Consider the following 19,778-nt stretch of genomic DNA (forward strand, 5'->3'; position numbering starts at 1 on the left):
GTATCTTGAAATTACTGTTGTGCCATGAAAATCATCTAATGTGTTCATGCTATGTTTCATTATTCATGTTACTCATACCCACTACTCAGAGGACCAATGGCATTATTTCTAGATACCAAGCAGATGTTTTGAGAGAAGGCAAGAAAGTTCGTGACTCCAGTGAAAGTAAATGTCTATGCTTAAAAGTTGAATGAAACCACATTTAGTAGATATTGTGGAACACAGCCAATTAAAAAAAAAAAAAAAAATATTTTCCAACAAGTGTTCTATTTTCCAAATATTCCTTCAATATGCAGTTTTAATATAATTTTTACATTAGGCTTGTGAAGATATTTTTATTTGGATAATAATTAAATACACTACTGCTCAAAGTCTCTCCATGGGTTATAAACACAAATCTAACTTTTCAACATATTGAACAACTCCACTAACTGCTCATGTTAGCATGCAGATGTGAAATCATTCTAGAAGATTATAGTTATAAGAGTTACAGTTACAGTACAGTGCACAGACATGCAAATCCTTTCATTTATAACTGCTCATCTGGAATACAGAGGAAAGACTTCAAGAAGCATTGCTAAATGATCTTTTTTGCCCTGAATAGACAAAAAACACATTCCTGTTTACCATACCGAAAAAGTAATTTAGTATTTTCAATGTGGGGAAATGAAAATCAAAACTGAGAGATTATTTGTACTGCAACTTTTCCCCTACTTGTCTTTGCAACCTCAAAAAGAAAAATGCAAAAGGATCAGTTTGTTGGGGTTTTTTTAAGAGAAGGAAGTGAGGATGAAAAGATTTAGCAACTATAGTAACAAACATGCATAAAAAGACATTTATACTTACCCTTTGAAACTGACAACATATTAAGTCTTTACATTACCTTTCTGCCTGGCCTTGGCTATCACTTCAATGTGCTTCATTGCTGCCTTGAGCATTTTCTTTGTTACAACAGTTGGAATATCCACCTAAAGAATAGTTTTAAAATAAAATTTTCTAGTTGTTTTCCTCAAATTTATTACAGACAAATATTAAACATATTAATGTGCTTGTATGTCCCCATTCTAACCATAAAATGAACCCTTAAGAAACAACCCATGAATTCTCCAGATGAACTGACAGTATGCTCATTCTTCTGGGCAAAGCATGTAACATCATGTAGAACTAAATGTCATAAACAATACTGTTAACACATTTGTTGTCAACTCGTTTCGATTATGATTCTTCCACTGCAATAACTACAGTAACACAGCTTTATTTCCAAGTCATGGTATATGAAGCCTAGTTCTACATGAAGATTTGCAAGTTAACTGTGCTCTGCTTCTAGTACTTGCATACCTTAACCCTCTGCAATCATGTCCACAAGGATGAAAAGCAAAGCGAAAACCCCCCTCTACGTATATGCAGAAAAAAATGTCACAGCTCAGGTGATGGCAGAACCAAAAGAAAATCTGAGTTTACTGAGTCAAGATAATCATTAGTGTCAGCAACAGTTATCACGGGATCTTGCACTTAAGCTGTAAGAGCCTAGAAACCAGGCCTGTGAAAAACTAAGACAAACAGCCTGGGAAAGCAAAAGTTGAGGCTGATTGAAGATTTGCCTCAAACACTCGCAAGACAAAACCAAGAGTCACAGGGTGCTTTCTGTGGAGGCCGAAGCTGATAAGGCTGCCCGATGTATCTGGGGGAGAGAGCCCTGTGGAGACAGGACAGCTCTTCTCTGGGGCACCTGGGCAGATTTCAAGGGCCATGTGTCCGGTGAATGAACTTTGCTTCATTATCCACGAAATGCATATTAAAGTTGACACCCCTCAATATGCTAACAAGGGCTGTCATGATCATGCTAGTGACATCATCCCATGCAACACCTTACCCCTCCCTGTACATGGGATACGTAGGTCTGTGGGTTGACCTAGGGGACGGACCCAAGGAAAGTGGGTATAAATCAAAGGGGAGAAGAAAGGGCTCTATCTCTCTCTCTGCCCCTCTCTCTGCCCCCCCGGCCGTCTGGAGAGAGCAATGAAGCAAAGAAGACGGATGCCAGCGAAGAAGATGGCTGCCTCCTGGAATCCTCACCGGCAGGATCAGCGCAGGAACCCAGACCGGTGATATGTATTCCCCCGTTCCCTCTATCTCCCTCTTTTCCTTTTTCTGTTAAGAAATGTAAAGCATATTATATTGCTTGCCACAGCTTGCTCTGTACTTAGCCAATTATCATGCGTTCAATTAGTGCATTGTAGGTAGTTAATAAATGCTTGAACTTGGGAGACTTGTTGTCCGCTCCAATTGGGTATTTGCAAATCTGAGTCACTTGTCCCCCTCATCGGAGTGGGACGTGACATAAGCCAAACAAAAAGCACTTATGATTTAATCAAAGACTGTATTAGAGTCTTGCATTTATACCCTCCTTGATGGTTATGAAAATGAAAGGAGAATTACAAAACAATTCAGGCACAAATGGCCCTCAGGATGTCTTAAATCCACCTACTGCTCAAAGCAGGCTCAGCTTAGGGTGATCAGAGTTGTATCCATCCTGGTGTTGAACACACTGACAGTCATGGCCTCACAGGTCAAATGGTCTGGTTCCAACCATCTTGGTGGCCCCTTGGTTGAACTTGCTCTACTCTATCAATGTCTCTTTTGTAATGGAGAACCCAGAACTGGATGCAGTACCCTAGATGTCATCTAAAGAGCACCAAATAAAGGCAGATAATCACTTTCCTCAATCGACTGGCTCTGCTCCTGTTAATACAGCCCAGGGTGCTGTTGGCCTTCTTTGCTGCCAAGACACACTGCTGGCTCATAGTCAGCTTACTGTCACAGGGCTAGGTCCTTTGCAGCAGAGACTCCACAGACAGTCAGTCCCCAGCCTGTACAGTTTCAAGGGATTCTTCTTTACAAGCTGCAGCACTTTCCACAGAAACTAATCTAGAAACAGGTTTACACTCTGGAAGCCCTTTACTTTAAGCAAGAGCAAAAGAAGTCTCAGAGAAGCAAAAGCATAGTTGCAAATGTTCAAAACTTAAGATTTCTGAACAAGTTCCTTTCCTAATGGAGTTTGTCCCTCCTCAATAACTAAGTCAAAGACCTTAAGTAGTGAAACAGAAGCATAAAAGTGCTTCTTGCCAGACAAGGAAAGAGACAGTGCAATTGCAAAGACCACCACAGCCAAGAAAAAAGTTGGGGGTTTATTCATTCATACAAAGAGAAAAGCCTGCATTCCTGCACAGTCCCCTGTAATATTTGAGGTGCACAGATATGACCTGACCTGGCCAGCCCAGACAAGCTAGTACAATTTACTAGAACTGCCTAAAAGTAACTAAATTAAGGACAACTCCTATTTACAAGCAAGAAAGTAGGAGAACCTTTGTGACTCACATTTCAACAGTATTTGCAATAAATCAAGAGTTTCCTACAGAACATAGGGATAGGGGAGTGTTTATTCCTGCAGAGGTTTAGTCAAATAGCACAGCAAGGAAACTGTTATTAACACTGTAGTAGACACTAGTAACAAAAATTTCAGTGAGATGCAGGACTACCTACACCAAGCCATACAAAGGGAAACCCTTCACTTTCCCTTCAAAACCCATAACTAACCCAGAAATGGCCACAATAAGGAAAATCCAGATTAAAAAAAAAAAAAAGAGATAAATATTTCAGCATATACTTAAGAGCTGACTGGCCTGAAGTGCTTGTTACTTTGTTCAAGAACCATGCCTCCAAAAATCCACTTAGGCAGCCTTGAACAGAAAACAAAGGAATTCCTTTCACTGAAGGAATTTATAAGTCTTAATTCAAAAGTAGACAATCTTTAGCAAAAAAAGTATAAAGATATAACCTAAAAAAGAAAAAAAAAAAACAGTCAGTTTTCATATACATAGTGGTTCCCGAATTTAAAAATTTTATCACTATTAGCTAGAACTATTGCGTTCAAGTGTTTAATAATAAATCCAAATTGAAGTACAGCTGTTTGGCAAAGGTATAAGACTATTTTATTTTGCAATCAGTGATTAATTCATCCTCAAATGAGGTTATAAAGGCTATAAAACACTGTCATAACCCTTTTCAGCTAACTACTGAAGCTTTAAACAAGGAGTCCTAAAATGACAAAAGGTTGGTATTTTATTTGCAACTTGAATATCAACTCCGATTTCTGCGCACATTTTCAGTAGTATGTGCATCACAGCTACTGAGGCTGTCTGAATCTCTATGTAGGTGTGTACACACACAGAAACACTTGTTCAGCAGGAAAAAAACTGAAAAATATAGCATAGCATGAAACACCATGCTTCCATGACTGAGCATGCCAAGTTTCAACTTTGTTCCAAAATGCAAAGTTACTACAAGTATCTTTTTTCTTGAGATACCTGTACCACTTCACACAAACCGTAGGGATGGATACAAATAAATCTAAACATTTGTAAAGAGAAATGCATTTCTGGGATAACCTTTATTTTGTAGTTCCCCTGACAGTGCTTAATACTTATAAATGTCTTGAGTTTTTGTTGCACATACTGTCTACCCAGATACACAGAACTGAAGATGCTGCATTTACTTCATTAGTGCTAAAGGCAGACATGGTAAAATAACACTCTACTTAAAGATGCTATAGTTGATCTGAAATAAAAGTCAATACCTTACTACACGATCAACGGAGGAGACGACATTTTCTGAATCAACCACAGATCTGTGAACAATGCAGCTAACACCTGCACGTATTACAACTCCAAATTAAATTTTGAGATCTTGCTCTAGATTCGCACTTCAGAAGATTTACTCTACTTTCACCCCTCCACATAATGTCTGCACTACACAGACATTTCCTAATCTTCCTCCATGTTCACTTTAAAAAGCAACATGCTTGAGTTAGAATAAACAAGAAAGTCATCTGGATTTGATATATAACAAGGACAAAATCAGGCTGTTAATCAGTCATGACAGAGTACATGAACAACTTCTAGTTCAGGAAATATTGTTGTTACTAAGGAGGGGGAAAAAAAGACACACATTTCTCATAGTTGCTCCAAAAGGGGGGCCAGCACTGAATAAATTTGGAAACTGAGTTAGGAACTCTTCCTGCTTAATACAGCCAGAAAGTTAGAAGCAGTTCCTGTAGAAGAAGTTTGAAGCACTTTACCAGGAAAAAGAGTATGTGTGCTAATATATTAAACACAGCAAATAAAAATTTGAATCTTTAGTCTTCAGAACATTTCTTAAGAACTACATTAATATAAGAACTATACCTGCTTTAGTTCTTATAGTAAGCTATTCACTTAATGACAGTCTGCAGCGGGCGGAGGAAGCAAGCAGCTGATTCAATGTGAATGATAGAGCAAGCTTCAACTTTATTGAAAGAGATCACACCTTATATAAGCACTCTACAATACACTACTTGTAACTCTACTGGATACATTTAAGAAACTACATTATAATATCTCAGCCATTGGGTACATCCAAAAGGTCACACTGTAATATCCCAGCCCCTTGTGGCATTTCTGGTATGCATAAACATTTTTCTTGCTTTGAACCTGTTTCCCTCCCAGAACTGTTTTTCTCTCACCCCCAAGGTCATAATGCACCCCAACTTATCTCTTTGTTCTCACAACAGTCCCTGTTAGCATCACTGAGCCTTGAATCTCCTTCCTTGCTAGTATAACTGTACCCTGGGTTTTTTCCTCTGTTTACCTCAGGTGGCTGTGACCGACTTCTGCAGGGAGCTATGGCCTTGCTCTCTGCAAGCCGTTCTCCAACAACAGTCCATTCTTTACAGACAACTGTTAAGGACCTTGCCTGCATTTAAAGAAGTCAAGCAAGAAGCTGAGACAGGTACGCTGCTCACCATTTTCTAATAGTCCTTTTTCAATAATTCTGAAATTAAATTGGATTGTCATTAAAAGACAGCTAGAAGATCATCCCAAGGTTTTAATAATGCCTTGCACTAGTGTAAAAAATATATATCTGTTTGCAAGAATAATAGAGTGGTTTGGGTTGCAAGGGACCTTCAAAGATCACCTAAGTCCCACCCGTGCTGTGGGCAGGGACATCTTTCACTAGGATCAGGTTGCTCAAAGACATATCCCACCTGATGTTGAACACTTCCAATGATGAATTATCAAAGATGGTTTATAACCAGGAACAGGATGAGCTCCAGAAGGAGGAAACAGATAATGCAAAGAAGAAACTTAGATGGAAACTGCCTATACTCTCTGTAAGACTGTTTTTGGAATCATCATTTTTTAAAAAATTAAAGAACTTGCTGCAGATGGAGATCAGTTACTTCTGATGGAAAACCAATGTTAATACCTTTAAGTCACCTTACCTTGTGAATTCTCTGAACTAATACAGACGCAAAAAAACACAGAGTGCCTCTCAGTTCATCCACAGAGGATTCATCATCAGTAATATTTCTGTAGTGTTGTAAAGCATGTCATGAAAGAAAACAGAGTAAAATGCATTTATATTAATCCAACCACAATACATATGGCACTACTAAAAGCTGGAATAAGAACATACAACAAGTGATACTTCAACTGGTATTAACTGAAATGAAAGCTACCAAGCATGGGCAGAGAGTAAGTGGTCTTCTAGGCAAGTAAAATACACAGCATTTCGACTATGTTTGTGTACTCAGCAACAGCTTAATAAATATGTCAGTAAATTAGAATTATATAGCAATTCCTGCTCTAATATACTGTCTGTATGATTTTGACCAAGCAAAATCTAACTTAAGTTTCCACATATGTGAATGCTTCCTAGTTCAGTGGCATGAAATAAAACTAAATTAATACCAGCAAAACCTTTGGAACAAGAGTACTGCAAGCACATACCCCAGTAAAGCAAGTCAAAACTGGATTTTTCATATTGCATACTACAAGGCCTTCTACACTCCAAGATTTCAAATAATTTTCTTCTGGTTTATTACAAATCTGGCTTTGTTAACTTCTTTTGTTTAAGTTTTATTATCAACTTGGTAGTTTCTCATCTACCTTTTAATGAAATACTTACTTTTTTAAAAAGTTGATTTCATTTTGATGTAGCATGAAATGTGAAACCATCAATTACAAAGAAAACAAAAGAACAACCTCAACCTATAGCTACAAGGAACAGAACTGAAATAACATGGTTTCTGCTTGGAAACAAATAAAGAAGAATTTAAACAGATTCCCAAATCACTATGTCAAAATATCATCTAAACTTTTTAAGTGGCTTGCCAGTTTCCATCTGCTGCAATAAAATTTGTTCACTGAAAAATCATGGTTAAAATACTTAAAAGTTGATACAGGAAGAAAAATGTCTAACTCCATGTCTGAGGAAACTGAATAAAAATAGGAAATACACAGTCGTAGATGCAGAAACAGAAACTGAGTAGAAAAGAGACCATGATAACAGCATTCCACAAAATGCAACAGAAAGAATAAAAATCTACCAGCATTTAAGCATATATGGACATTAGAGTATGGCTAAAGATATTGGTAAAACTGCATTCTAATAACTGAGTAATAACACAACAAAGAAAGTTACCTCCTACTTTAGCTAATGACCATATGTAAAAGGCACCACATTTTCTGGTAATAAATGAGTCTGTATATGTAGTAAATGCAAATATTATTTGCATTTAAAAAAATCAGTACAAGCAACAACAATACATTTGAAAAATAAAAATTTTATGCCTGTAACATCATTTTACATTATTCAGCATCCAACTGTTTAAAGCAATGTTAGCCTGGGTTATATAGCATTCAAACACATGTTGAACTGCTAGGTACAGATATTGGTGAAGTAACAGTCAAAAGTATGCAACCAATTGTATGAAAAAGCACCTCAAAGCAAGCAGCCTGGCATAAGGAATACAACCATCCTCCAACAGCTAATCACATGCAGATAAGAATACTGTAGGGGAATGTTTGGTTTGTTTTAAGATCAGCAGCTGACATTTTGGAAGCAATATGGTTAGCAAATACCCACACTGTCAAAGGAAGCCAAGGGATTAGCAAACAAACTGTATAACTATATTACCAGTATTTGACAGCCAACAAGATACATGAAGTAATTTGGACCAAGAAGTTGTTATTTTATTGACACTTGGATAACCAGTATCTTGGCTAATTCTACTTGGACATGACTTTATGCCACGTACTTTCACAATGCGCCGCTTAGGTTTGCAGAGATATTCTATTAATCACCAGCAGACTCAAGACTGGTGAAAAAAAACAACAAAAACCTGCAAAATCTCAAAACTCTAGTGACACAGTGGAAGGTCCAAATAACTCGCTCGAAAACATTTTAAAAATTGGCTGCATTTTCCCAGAATTTGATGAAAAAACTAAAACCACAACTTTCTCCAGTGTAATGGAGAGATTTGCTAAGAGAAAAAGGCTCAGTCTGTTAATTGTAAACAGTTACTGAGTCCAGTGTCTCAAAAGAGATACACCCAAATTGCTGTTGTGAGCGAAGTCTTATGGGATCTACTGATAAATGAAAACCATATACAAATAACAAACTCTTTTTTTTCCTCTGTGTGTCAATTACTCTTATGAAATTTGGTCAACTCCTATCAAAAAAGATGAAGTAAATAAGTTGCAAGCTGATAAAACTGTAAAACTGTTTGTAACTGAACAAAAATCCTGAATTTTTCTTGCATGACTTATATTCAAAATAGAAGCAGCTCCATAAGTGAAAACACTAGTTTTAGTCACTATCAAAGAAAAATGTTTTCATAGTAATTACAAAAATGTGGTAATTACTGAATTCTAATCTGAGAGAACTGGAGTTGCAGTAGCATCAATGACTAAAAAAAATTCAGTAAGCATAGAGTGACTCATTCAAACTTTAAACTCTTCTATTTAAAGTGAGATTGGGATAAGCAAGATACATGGTTTTACTGTACAGCTCAAAGCATAAGCAATAGACTCAGACCAGTGTTTTGTAGCTCTGCAAACCTGGATTACTTACAACTCTGTTCTATTCTTCTCACATAGTTGAAAAAAGTCTTAACACACAAATATTTAAATATAACCACTATAAATACTCTGAAAAATACCAAACAAAAAGTGCACATAGGTATAACTACCTATTTAAGTAGAGTTCACTGTATTTTTAATTACTAATCTTCATCCTCCTAAACTGATCCAAATTTAGAGATGTTTGCCTCTAAATTTTAACATGCTAATAAAATATTAAAAATTCTTACAGTTTGTTAAGGAAACAAACATCAAGCACAGCTCTTCCCTGCTTAGAGCACTTTATTTCCTGAGCAATAAAACAACGATTTTATCTTGCAACATACATTGCTGGTTAAGTGTGACACTTCCCAGGCTTCTGAGTGGGATAGTTACCTCTTTAATGTCCAGAGTGTGTAAGGTGCTGCAAAAGAGTATCAGCTGGCAGGGCACAAAGTAAAAAAAAAAAAAAAAAAAAAAAAAAAAAAAAAAAAAAAAGAGCAAAAGAGAACACTTCTGCACAAATTCCATTCACTTGAAAGAGGGACAGCTAACATAAGGAATTATGTACAGACTTTTCTGCAAGGGAAAGCAGCAAACTGTTTTACCAATCTAGTCTGGCAAGTCTGAATTACCTGCTGGTGGTTACCCACTCTGCTAAGTAAGTATAGTCTGCATGCAAAGGCTTCTGATCTGGCTCTGAAGAATTATCCAGAGACAGTGAAGTTTCTTAGCTCAGAAAAAGCATTTCATGAATGCAAGAGTACTTTCTCCAGAGTGAGCTGAGCTATGCAAACAGTGTAGGTACACCTAAGAAGGAAAAGTCAGAACTAACATGCTCTACAAGACAGATGGTTGCACACAGACACACAGTTCAGGTCTCCCTGCACAACTGTTGCTGGAAATAAAGAAAGCACAGAAACACCTGAATGTCTAGAGGGAGTGACAACAGATCTGACATTGCTACTGTTAAACTGAAACAAGCAAGCCTTTCAGGACCAAGTTGTTCCATGCAGAATTACACAGTTATCACTGCACTACAGCTCACTGAATTCCCAGTACTTCAGGTTCACGGAAAGTTTATTAGCTCTGATCTGCATGGTGTGAATTTACAGACCTAGTTCAAAATCCAGAGGTGCAGCCATGTAAAACTAAAGACAGTGCAGAAACATCTACACATCTCACCAAAGGGCAAGTCACCAGAGGCCGGCTGACTCCATACCAAGCATACTTTGCACCGCACTTCTAACTTTACATATTACAATCCCCACCATACAATGTATTCCAGACTTCCACTGTCTTGGGTATCAGGGATGTAAGTAGTAAGTGAAATCCAAGTTTCTTTGTCAGTCCAAAGCAAAGACATTGAAGACACTTTCCACCAGCCAAAAAAATCCTTTCTAATTTCACACTATGAAATACATAAGATGGTTCCCTTACATTTGTTACTTTATCAAACTCCATGCTCTAGTTTTCTGTACTTGAAAGTTAAAAACCTTGCATTTTCCAACTTGATTATTCACAATACATAGTGCTAAAGCTCCCTCTGCTGTTTGCATAAGCAGTTAAGTTTTACACTTCAGCGTATTCATCAAAGATAGATGTGAGACATGCAGGTATCGGTCTCAATTAAAAACCAATCAGGCAAAGAAGTCTGCCCATAAAACCTTAGATCCCCAAGAATCAGAACAAAAACCAGCGTAGAGTAAAACAAAAAAAAAGTATAAATTTATTTTAGCACAAAACTAAACATATCCATATAATGAAAAAGTCAAAATCAGAATTAAGGCAAAATGTTGTTTTAACACTTTAAGAAGATATTTAAAATATTTTTAACTGATCATGCTGCCATTAAAGTACTCTGAAGGACTAATTAATATATATAAAGATACAAGGCAAAAAACCCACAAAAAATAATTAGACATAGTCTATACACTACTGTATTCTATTCAGCTCAGCATAACTACCCAGCCTTAAAACTCAGCAAGTCACCAGACGTTCTTCAAGAAGGTGGCCACAATATGTATTCAAAATACCTTTTCTATATTAATTAAAAGTGGAATTTGGTTTTAAAAAACCTATAAAGTTATTTTATGTTTTTTAAGCAATATGAAAGATCAGTATGTGTCTAATCTGGAAATAAATTTCTGGGGTTTTTGATTTTTTTACAGAGGTTTTAATCAAGCCATATGTACTTCCAAGTGAGAATTATGAGAAAATAAGCATATAAAAATGAATAACCTAAAAGTGCTTTTAGGATGAAACATAAATTTCAGAACCACCTCTACCATGCCTAAATTATTAAAATATCTGTTCCACTCTGCTAAGAGACAATAAAATTATGAAACCATAGCACTTAGAAGTATGCTTTATATTTTATAAAGAAACAGAATAGTTTATTTTCAGTTGACTATTTCTTAAACAGCTTCACAAATATTTATGATATTAAAAAATAGTAACTTTTGGGTAATACTCATACCTGTACCATGGATAAATAAAGTTTTCCAGCACCAACTCAAGCACCTGCGCAGAACAAAGACAACCACATTACAAAATAAACAGCTGAAAGTTTATTGTAAATCCTTATTAGATGAGTTAAAAATCACAAAAACCTTCCAGAACTCATAGAACATAATTCATACATCATAAAATTTTAAAATACAAATGTGCATGTTGCAATCCTATTGTGAGATCAATCATTTTGCATAATAATCAGTACTTTGGGAAAACAGGAAAGCTACAATTTCATCAACTACCTACATAAAACAACTGCCAATAGTACTATTGACAACATGAATGAAGCACAGTGCCCTGGCCACTCTGTTAGGCAAGTGCTATGAAAAATGTAATCTTATCTCAAAGAGTCCTTCCCTAGTTTTTCAGATCAGTCCCTGCTCTTTTCCGACACAGTGTGGAGCATCCCACAGGCACAGCTACTCATCCTATACTTACAGACATCTCCATTCTTTTTCACCCAAACCTCCACCTTTCCCAGCTCTCCACCACCCTCTAACTGGGACAGTCAATCCTGTATGCTTACCACACACAAAGTAAAAGAATCCTAAAAAGCAATTCTTAGGAAAGCCATTCTCCTTTCTCCAGATCCTGCACCACAGCTTTCAACAATGCTTGCCTTATGGTCCAGTCATCTCCTGAAGTCCCAATCAGAGCCCTTCCCAAAGTCCTTGTCTTGCATGTATCCTTACAGCTACCTCCCTCCCACTCCTTGTCCCTGTATATCCCACCCACACGGATCTCTGTAGGAGGATCTTTTCCATCCTTTCCATCAAACCTGCTCCTTCCAGATCAAGCCTGTGGTTGCCTTTTCCATGCCAAAAACCCCGGGCTAATCAGGAAGAACAAGTGCTGTTGCAGCCACGTCACAGGCATGCCCTGGTTCAGCTTGGCTTTCAATGTCACTGAAGAAAGGGAGGCAGAGGAGGTGACAGTCCCTGTGCAATCAACGGGCTGCCACCACCATGTACACAAGGTGTACTGCTAGCCAGACTGCAGCTGACATCTCTCCTTACACCTACACAAAAGTTTCAAGTAACTGCTACAGTCCTTGCACCACGATTATCAAAAATAAAACTTCTGAAGGGAAGGGGAAACATCAGACAGTGCCAAGGAAAAAAATAAACCAAAAAAGCATAATGAAGGAGAAGGAAGGATGAAGTTTTTTTGAGATTTCTCCTCCTTCACTATAACCCCAAGATATACTCTGTACTACCTTCTCCTGTTACAACCTATCCCTTTGAATCATTGCTTTAGAGATCAGTTTGTCCCCAACAGCATCACCGCTAATCAGGGTAGTAATACAGAGTATGTGTGTTGCTACGTGAGCCTGCTGTGCCATATTCTATAAAAGGAAAGGTTTTCCAAAAATAAGCCACTGTGTTTGAAGTAAAATGTAAAATCTGTTTGAAAGGAAAGCTGAATGTAACAGCTGAGGTACAAGTGCCATTTAGAAGAATAAGTATTACTCTTCTTACAAGACTTGCTGCTGCACTCATTCACACTGTATGCACTACAAGACTTTAAGATTACTAAATTTATACTATCTTTAGGGCACTACATGCCTCTGCTCTACTCAAGATTATAAAAGCACACTCAGTAAAATGCACACCACAGCCTTTTTAATTCCTCTTAATTCTTCAGATGAGCAGCTGATGAATACTCTTCCTGTCTTCACTACTAAGAATATCGCCTACTCAAATTTGGTAAGATACTCTCTCTTTTGCAATTGTTCCATTTCAGTGATTTTCTTCCCTTTGTTTTTAAGGGTGAAGGATGAATTTTGTTCCTTCACCCTCTTTCTGACAGGATGCTTTCCAGTTTGAGGTAACTTTGTATGGTCCACAACACAGACATCTAAAGTCAATGTCTTTTCTCCTACCCCTACATGTTGTAGCAGTAATAGACCTTGAAACTGTAATATGATCATGTGTTGATGATGGATGGGTAAGCTAAATGTCACCTGTCCCTTCAAAATGCTCGTATTTCCATTAGAAGTGGGATGGAAGGGTGGGAGAAGATGATAACAGTTGCTTTACTTCCCAGCTCAGAAGAGATCAAGAAATTCGAGAGAATCTTCTTCAGAAGTTGATCTTCAGACAACAGGAGGGAGATCACATCTAGCTCTAGTCCACAAACACAGACCATTGGCCTTAAGAGCAATAGATCAGACTACTCAAAACAATTTCCCTGATGCCTTCCATAGCATTGCCAGTATATAAACCACCAATTTACTCCACAGAAATCTCAGTCTCACATGTATTGCAACATTATTTTTGTTTATGCATTTTCTAACAAAATTAACCTCTTTCAGGGCTCAAACGGCAGACTCCTTGAAAAAAGTGCCTTTCAAAGGCAAAGGCCTGCAGAAAAATCCATACTGTGAATCTATCGATTAAAGGATACCTTTCCTTTCTTTCCTTCTCCACTTCTGCTATGTGTCTCCCCAGCAAGAGCAACGACAGCAAACCATTTTCCACTTGGAGTGGAAAGTGCTCTTGGACAGTCTTCAAGCACAAGACAGCATACTCAAAGGGAGTACAATGCACTCCTCTTTGAAGAGATTTAGCCATGACTACTACCCTGGAATTGAAAGCCTGTCAGTGCATGTGTCACTGCAATTTCAGTTCATCAGATGCTAACATGCTAACATGTTGGCACTCTCTTTGCCTACAGTCCAGAGGATTCTAAAGTCACTACAAGAATTGTTCCCAACGGTGAGAGATCTCATTCTTACTGCTAGCTAAGCCAAACACGCATGGTTCTGAAAAACACCTTCCTGTGGTTATTTAATCAGCAAGGAAAGCAGGAAGGATGCAAGACCTGACGACCCATTGCACTTTGTATAAGGTCTCCTTGAGATTCATCCCATTTGTAGTAACTGACTTCCAGCTGAATCATTTTGCAGACTTGCCAGTGTTTCTCTTGTTATATTCCGCTTCCATAGTCACATGGTAATGCTTCCACAGGACAATGCCATGAAGATAATCCCTCTAGCCAAAGACCCAGAGGCAGCATGTACACAGACAAGATTAACTCAAAACGCACTTGAAGTCAACATATCACTGGTCCTGATATTGGAGGTCAAGACATGTTCTACTAGAACTCAAGCTACCTATATGGCCTTAATAAAAAATACCTTGATCCTGGACACACAGAAGGCAGTCATTATTTGCACATTTACTAAAGACATAGCCACAGCAGAGGCAGTTATGTATGATGCTCCATTGCACCAAGGTGCCATACTGAAGCTACAGGAGAGCTAGAGTGGAAAATCATCCACACTGCAAAATACAAGCACTCAAGGAATAACAAGCAACTGACTGCCAGTAACTAGAGTTCAAAGCATACGGTCCATACAGTTTTCCCATGAACCCTGTGAGCCTTCTAGACTGTAACAGTATGATTCTCTAAGTCAGAAAAAAAACGGTCACATCATCCACTGCACTTTCATAAAGCATCAGGAAAGCAGGAAATGTGTGCACACTTCCATTCTAATAACACCAACAATATTATTAGAGCTCTATTGCTCACACTACGCACACATGCCAACAGAGTAGATAGGACATCTCAAAGAATGACAGCTAATGATAAGCAATTTCCTTGTCTGTAAGGTATTATTCACCAGTTTTAAATACAAATGATGAGTCACTTCATTTAAAGCTTACCCATTTTTCAAGCTTTTTACAAAATGACTTGGTTCTACTATGTGTGAACAGTTTTGAATTGGAAAGAGATTACAAGTGTAAAACCAAAAGCAGCAGGTAGCAATAAAAGCAGCAGTTGAAGAAAAAACGAAGAGAAGTTATTTTCCAGTATGCACTGCAACGCTACAAGATAGTCAGTCTTTGCTGCTGAGACAAGCTTTCTGTGGACTGCCATAGAACAGACCCCAGTTGTCAGGAGGAGAACTGTAGAGCTGAGCAATGAATGATTCAGTAGTGAGCCAGAACTACCAGGTCACATTAGATTGGAAAGGAGCAAGGATTTGATAAGTAAGCCAAAAAGGCAATTTTAAAAGCCTTAAAAGATGGTACAACTAGATAGCTGAAACCACTTCCTGAGGTCAGAAAAAGCAATTCCCATTACGAAAGCACGCAGGCCACTGTGCTCCTAACAAGAGTTCAAAACTGGCAAAAAGCATGTTCAGACAGTATCTGATTTCTTGGCATGGATTTGTTCATTTCTTACTTTTAGAAAAGAAAGAAGAGATCAAATTTTGGTCCCATAATTAAGTCAAGAACCTGAGCATTTAAGAATTAAAGAAAAACTGTGAGATTAACAGAGAGCACCTTGATACACCAAGGCATTTCTTTCATGATGCTCATCAAGAGTAGCTGAGCAGCTTTTCGCAGATTTGACTTGCAACCATCCCTCACATAGCAAAAATGAGACTGTTGGGAAAAAGCTGAGTTCATTAACTGAATAACAGAATTAAATTCTCCTTTATACAATCTGTAACACCTGAAGTTATCTATAACATAAAACTGACCAACAGATATCACATCCTAATTCAAAAAAGAAAGAAAACATCAGGGAAACTAACAAAGCACAGTGGCTTGGAAACTGGAAACAAAGTTATACTTAGGTCACTGCATTATTTTTGTGCAGGATATAGCCCAAACTATCAAATATTGATAGATGCATGGTTGAGGTGGTTTAGAGTTCAACTACAATAATAAACATAAATGAAGGGGGGAGGAAAGTCCAAACACAGGTTTTTCTTATTGTTCTAAACCACATACAGCAGCTAGATAACCAAAACAAGGCTGCAAAAGATTAAGAATTTGTGACTGAGACAAACTGTCATCACTACCCAAGAGAGAAAAATCCATACTTGTGAGAAAAACTTGTATTTCTTCTGATTCAAGGGTGTATTAAACTATTCTGTAAAAACTTAAAAACACAAGCTTAAATACTATACAACTGATTCAAATTAGAAACATTTGGAAATGAGAAAATGGCCCAAATTTTTCAACCTGCAAAGAAGAACTAATCCAGAATTTTAAAAATCCAAAAATTATTCCAAGTATTTGAAGAATCTCTTTTTCAGAAGCAGACTGCAGTCTGCACTCCTTTAGAATCTCATTAATCGTAATTCAGTTCTCACTGTATCAGCTTCCCTCTAATGTATGACTAACCCACAAAAGAAAATAAGAGCAGTCTCCTTCCAACCCGAAGCAGGCTATCCAATTCCAGGCATGCATTACATGCTGCATCCCCAGAGCAGATGGTCAAGGGGAACACGGTGTGAGCAGAATCCCTGCTACCCTTTTAACCAGTATAGAAGAATTGCCATGGGGAACAATGCAGTGAGATTTCTCATTACAAATAATATCCTACACAGGTGAGAATGGTGGTCCTGACAGACTGCTGGTTGGGTCCATCAAAGATGATTACTCTGGTTCAATGTCCCAGGAAGGCACAGAACTCAGGTCTTGCACTTTCTTCTAGTCAAGCAACAAAAGAATGAAAAACATGGCATAGATATAAAAAAGCCATGTTTACATTGCTAAACAAAGCAGGAGCAGGGACATGCCACTGAAGTAAAAACAAACAGCAAAGACAAGGCCACACCACTTTGGTAAAAGCAGAACTACAGCAACAGCAACCACGTACAAAATGCCTATGTGTAGCAACACACTTTAAAGAACAGTCTTAGAAGATAACTATGGTACCTATTCATATGCCTTATGAATAACATACTACAAAGAACTTTTTCAGCATTAAATTCTCATTATAGCTGCACAGGAAACTTTCCAGTTCTTCAGCATTTACCACATCCTTCAGTAAACTGTTACAACTACTTGCTACCCAAAATTCTAAAAATACTACATGCACAGAAGTTCTTATGTTCTATTATTAAAACAAGGTTTAAAAAAATAAGCCTACTGAAATGATATTCAGCAATATTGTTATTTTAATACATTTGAGCCCAAACATTAAAAAAAATTAACAGGTTAAATAATTTTCAAACAATAAATGTTTGCTTCTGAAATTGCAGAGGAAGTCACTATATTAAACCAAAGGAAGTCAACAAGTTGTTATCTGTGGTTTTTTTAAAAACATTCCTCAACTGTCCATCCCTCCCCTTTAGGTTTTCATTCTTTTGCTACTTTTGCTGTAGGCCATGACTGGAACACCATCATGCACAGCTAAGTTAAAGTGTTAGCTTATACCACAGGGACACAGCTTTGACTCCATACACTATGCTGTATTAATTGAGAGAGCTGACATGCAAGAATCTTCTCATTTCTCCAAAACTAGAATTCTAAATAAATAGAAATTAAGTTACATACGTGCTTGCATAATTTGCTAGCTTTAGAAAAGGACAAAAGATTATCTATTTAGCTGCCAATATATTTCACCAATTACCAATCAAAAAAAATCCAAATCCAAAGAGAAAAAAAAAATCACTCTTCAGATAGCTCTTTTTTAAAGACAAAACTGCAAAACAAAATTCCTGATTCACAGCCTTATTAAAAAACAGGTATTTATGCTATTCTTCGAGTAAATCTACTAATTTCTTTTGTAGACAGATTTTGTTACAGCTTCGTCTGATAATTTAAATAGCTACTATCACATTATCATCTTCATTGCAGAAATTTGGTAGCTGGAGCAAATAATTTCTTAACCCCCACTTCAACAAACTAAGCAGGCTGAAATCCTTAACTCTTTAAGAATCATACATGTTCAATTATAACTCTTCTTTCCTACATATTTCCCAATTTAGAAACATCCCACAGATGTTTCTTCTATGTTCTAGGCACAATCCTACAGGTACAGTCACATCTGTGTTAACAAGTACGCCATCTCGCCTTTCTGCTCCTGGCATATATCCTTTTGATTTGACTATTACAGAAACAAGTTAACACACATGGCAAGTATATCTGAACTATCTACTGAACCAGAAGTAATAAGTCTAAGAGATATGTAATAAAGACTTGCTAAAATTCAAGGTACTGAAAAAATGAAGCAGCAATTACCTCCGAGAGTGATGCATCAACCTTGGAAGGCACTTTCAGATCCAGCCAGGATCTGTAGAAAAGCATAGAAAAGTTGATGTAACGGTGTTTAATTGAAAGTTCTCTACTGCTAAGTGCAAAATGTAAGAAATATTAAGCTTACCAGTGCCATGTATTTAATTTACCTGTGCCTCTTGCATTTGACCTTTCCACATACAGCACAGCTGTGACCATGGGGAAATAGCTCTGGCAGTTCTAACTGCTAAGAAAAGATAGTTTAACAAGTTTACCTTCTTTAAAATGATGACTCTCTTAACATACTGATACATTCATATATATACACCTTTATATACTTTTAGAGTATACAGTTAGAGAGAACATACAGCAGTTGTTCTCCCAGCAGGAAAACAAGATAACAAGGCATAGTATGAGAAACAACCAAACAGAAAAATTGCTTCCACTAAAACAAAGTTTGAGGAAACAACCTTTCACATCTCCAGTCACCTCCCCATAGATCAGTTGGTCTAATAACAGACCAGCTAGTTTCTCTACAAAACTTGCCTAACTCATAGCCTCAAACTATTTTAACTATAACATTTTTAAGCCTATGAAATTCTACATTAAACAATTTTAAGTTAGAAAAAAATATTTTTCTTTGGGAATGTTTTTTTTCTTTGAAATGCTGTACTGCTTCAAGAAGTTTGTCTACAATCAGCAAAAAAGATTGGTACTGGCTTGCCAAAGGAAGAGCACCCTTAGAAAAGAAAAAGCCTCAATAAAAGGGAACACAGCTAGATAATTTCTCAGCTACTCGTTACTCAAATGCAAAAAGCGAAAGAGTGAAGCTGAAAATAACATTTGTGAACACTCCCAATAAGTGGCTTTACAGCCATACATAAATCTGATAGAACTATGCACAAGCATATGAAGAATCTAAAGTCTTAATCGCTGTATTTGCTTGCTACAAAACATCTATCAGTTGGCAGATATGAGCTGCACTGATGTGTAGTATTTCTGAAAGCAGCTAGAATTACACAAGTATTGCTGCCCAGTATAAATTCTCACCGTTTCAAAAAAACACAAGACTGTTAACGAATATATTTACCTTGGGTTTATATTTTACTGTAAAAAGAATATTGGGCAAGAGGGAGTCCGGTCCCAGTGAACAGTAGAAGGTGACGACACCAGCCACAAACGACCAGAAGATCATTAGAACATGAAGATACCTTATAAATAAACAGGAAGGAAAGCTTACTGCATGACAAGGTGCCACTGCCACCCTGGGCCGGGCTGGGCCCGGTCCCCCCGCGCCGCGCCAGCCCTCCCGGGCCCGGTTACCGGTTGAGGAGGAGAGTAGCGG

The 19,778-nt window shown here is 37.5% G+C and overlaps 1 protein-coding gene across 2 annotated transcripts in view; it reads right to left on the reverse strand.

Annotated features, from left to right (window-relative positions):
- The window catches only part of SNX14 (sorting nexin 14), a 57,336-nt gene extending 37,564 nt beyond the window's left edge, over positions 1–19,772 (reverse strand). For both annotated transcript variants that reach the window (XM_026844188.1, XM_026844187.1), the window contains exons 1-7: positions 19,757–19,772; positions 19,524–19,644; positions 18,604–18,680; positions 18,440–18,545; positions 11,419–11,462; positions 6,320–6,407; positions 884–968 (exon numbers count right to left, since the gene is read on the reverse strand). In XM_026844188.1, the coding sequence (XP_026699989.1) occupies positions 884–968; positions 6,320–6,407; positions 11,419–11,462; positions 18,440–18,545; positions 18,604–18,680; positions 19,524–19,628 (505 nt within the window). In that variant the 5' untranslated portion in view covers positions 19,629–19,644; positions 19,757–19,772. The remainder of the gene's footprint in view (positions 1–883; positions 969–6,319; positions 6,408–11,418; positions 11,463–18,439; positions 18,546–18,603; positions 18,681–19,523; positions 19,645–19,756) is intronic.
- Between the last annotated feature and the right edge of the window lie 6 nt (positions 19,773–19,778).

Source organism: Athene cunicularia (assembly GCF_003259725.1).
Source record: "Athene cunicularia isolate RWA chromosome 3 unlocalized genomic scaffold, athCun1 chr3_part1, whole genome shotgun sequence".
In the NCBI taxonomy this organism is placed as follows: domain Eukaryota; kingdom Metazoa; phylum Chordata; class Aves; order Strigiformes; family Strigidae; genus Athene; species Athene cunicularia.